Below are 3,241 nucleotides of genomic sequence, written 5' to 3' on the forward strand. Positions count from 1 at the left end.
ATTTTAACGGCTTGTATTAACAGCGCTATAAAAGAGAAGTTTGTTGCATAATATTAAATATACAAAGCTGTTCTTCTGGGCAAACATTGCTTTATTGATGCACAGGCTTCTGTAGTCCAGAGGTACATTTCATGTGGGTTTAGCTTTAGTTTTGTTGTTTCACTTCAGAGTCTTTCCCTTTAGGCTTTTATAGGCTTGCTTTAATGATACACCTGAGTAGGTGCCATCACATTTTCTAGCTGTTAATATTCCCTTTACCAAATATTGCATTGACCCACTTCTTAGTCCATTTTTCCAAGACTGAAAATGAATATTTGCATTTGCTTAAGCAATTATGTGGCATTCTTTAAATATGGAGCATCATTTCTTCACTTACTCTAGATCCAGAGAAGCAACACACTAAACTTTATTGCTTATCACAGCCAAGTTGTGTATTAGAGGTTACTTTTGTATCCTTCAACTAAGTGTTATATTCAGTGATAATCTGTTCCTGAAAACAATTAAAATTATTAACTCTGGCTGACCTAGGAGGGTTGTCTTACAGGGCAGGACTAGCTCATCCATTTAGCATACACATCCTCCTCCTAAGAACTGGTTGGCATTTGGTCTCTTGGCTCTGTAGCATATCCTTCCATTCTTAGGATACTTGTAAGGATTATAGCAATGATCCATTAAGGTGACTTGTAGGGGAGGAATGTGCATTGGGATAAAAGGAGTAATCAGAAATTTTAAAGGCTGTCAAATGAAGCCAGTTTTATTTTTAATCTTAAGTGGCTGTTGTTTCAGACATGTCTCTTTTAAGGGTTAGTATGGAACAGTGCAGAACCTTGCTTTTGATTCCTTTGTTCCATCTGCTGTCCCGGATGTCTTCACAGAAGACAGTTTACTGTATTGCACTGTGTACATTGAGTTTAGTTTACCAGTGATCTGGGAAGAATTTAAATCTTATAACTGAATCTGTATTTTAAAAGAGAAGCCATCCGCGTCTTCCTATTAATCAGTAGCTCAACTAGGAGGTGACTGCCACCTTCTTCCAATATAGTATTGGGGGGGAAAAAATATCCAGGCCATTCAGTACACCTTCTCAAGTGCACTGCACTAATAGTATCCAGTGGCTGTTTTATGGCTACAAAACTGGCCAGGATACTTTTGGCTTATCTTCATCTGCTATTGAAGAAACTCACCTTTTTCCTAGGTGCACGTCAATCTATGGCCACTTCTTTTTGAACCTAGGAATGTCTGGCAGCATTTCATTGCAGCTTGCATTCTTTTTAGTCTTAAAACATGAAGCTTCTTCAAACTTTCTTCCCCTGGGACAATCTAATCTCTTTTCCTTATAGCCCATCTCTTCAAACCTCTTTCTCATTTATTTTTTCAGTGGCCAGAAGAGCGCACATGCTTAAATGCGGGCCTCAATCCATTTGCATTTAAATGGCTTCCTTTAAAGTATTTATCTTGGGTCCTTCTCCTCCAAGAGAATGATGGCAAGGAGAAGGGGTTTGGAAATCTCCAGAAAGAAAGGAGTTGTGCAGGCATGGACCATCATGAGATCCATGAGTTGGAGCTGAACTACATCTTTGCATTTTTTTTTTTTCTTTTAAGGCTATAAAACTCTGTCAGTTGTTTAAGTAAATTTAAAGGACTTGGTGTAAACAGATACAACAGTGAATTTTGCCCAAGACAAAGTGATATATGTTACTGTCTGTATTGCATAAAACAACATGATCAAAGTACTACTTATTTATTTGACCATGTTAAATCAGATAACTTAACCATATGACTCTGTTTCCAGGGCTGGGGAGCTGAATATCATCGCCAAGATGTAACAAGCACTCCATGCTGGATTGAGATACATCTGCACGGTCCTCTTCAGTGGCTGGACAAAGTTCTCACTCAGATGGGCTCACCTCATAATCCTATTTCCTCTGTGTCTTAAAGAGTCGCAAGCTTCTGTGTGTTAGAGACTTGCGAGCCTTGCATGTACTTGAAGGATGTATGAGTCAGACACGTTTAGGAACTGGTAACAGCTGAATAAGAGCCTTGATAATACTTAAACTCTGTGACCAACTGCTGGATTTGGGGTGGGGGGAAACCAAAACCTTTTAACATACTGTTGGCATCAAGAATTTTTGGTTTACATTGTAAAATTCTATTATAAAACTGATTTCTGCAAATCTTTTGGCAGGACTTTGTTATTGTCTTGATCATCCCTAACTGTTAAACAAAGTCTTGCACTGTGTTCCCAAGGGATCTCCCTGTTGCTGGCACTTGGAGGTCTCCTTTTTCATATGTTCAGCTTTTGTTGTCTATCATTCTGTGTTCTCTGGGCTTGAGAGCCTGTGTGGAAATCTGCTTCCCATGGACTTTCTAAAATACATTGTTAAACGATTTGTCTAGTGATAGTTCCTGTTCTCTTAAAGAATATGATTTAGTCTTGATCACGTGTAATAATCTCTCTGAAAATGTGTACTGACCATACTGCTGTAAGAAAGTTAGGTCTGCTTTTTGCTAAATGTATGTACAGTTTATTTGAAAGTTTTAGAATTGATTTAGGTTAGATTAGAGGATTTAGAAGTATACAAGTGGGGAAGGGGGATGGGAAAAGAAAATGACAACTGAAATGTAGAATATACTGTAAACATAGTGTGTTAGTTTAAAGAAACAAAACTGAAGCCTGAATTTTGCTGTGTATTTCAATTTATTGTTTTTATAGTGGCTTTATCTTAACTCTGATTTATTTTTGCCCCTGCCCCCCCCCCCCCAGCAGTTATGCAGCTAGTTAATTCTTATGGCTGACAAGAGGGCAAAATTAAGCTTCTGACTGCAGTTCTGTATATTTCAAGACAAATTGTACAGTCTGTTTTTGAACTATGTAGCAGTTTTATGCAGTTTACATAACAGAAGTAGGCTTTAAGTTTTGTAAGAGAAGTTTGTTTTGCCAAAGTTAGTAACTGTTAAATGTTCAGAGGACTTAAAACCCCTGTTTGGAACCATTTCAAACCTTAAAAAAAAAAAAAAAGGTGTTTAAAATTTTTTTTTACTGTTTTTTGGGGTTTTTTTCTTTCTGTTTAATCTTTTATATTCACTTAAGCTGTAGTACTTTTAAGTACTTTATTCCAAAACTAGTGGGTTGTCTTTACTGGAAGTTTTAAATAAAACTGTTGTTATTCCTTACTTTGATTAAAACCTTGTCCTGTCCACTTCTTACTTGACAGATTTAAATCACCATAGATGCAAAGAC

At 37.1% G+C, this 3,241-nt stretch overlaps 1 protein-coding gene across 2 annotated transcripts in view; it reads left to right on the top strand.

Annotated features, from left to right (window-relative positions):
• Window positions 1-3,186, top strand: part of SMAD1 (SMAD family member 1) — a 90,547-nt gene extending 87,361 nt beyond the window's left edge. For both annotated transcript variants that reach the window (XM_019522158.1, XM_019522156.1), the window contains exon 7: window positions 1,793-3,186. In XM_019522158.1, the coding sequence (XP_019377703.1) occupies window positions 1,793-1,936 (144 nt within the window). In that variant the 3' untranslated portion in view covers window positions 1,937-3,186. The remainder of the gene's footprint in view (window positions 1-1,792) is intronic.
• The last annotated feature ends 55 nt before the right edge of the window (window positions 3,187-3,241 follow it).

The sequence above is a fragment of the Gavialis gangeticus genome, unplaced genomic scaffold (genome assembly GCF_001723915.1).
Source record: "Gavialis gangeticus isolate Ggan-Ray unplaced genomic scaffold, GavGan_comp1, whole genome shotgun sequence".
Classification (NCBI taxonomy): Eukaryota; Metazoa; Chordata; order Crocodylia; family Gavialidae; genus Gavialis; species Gavialis gangeticus.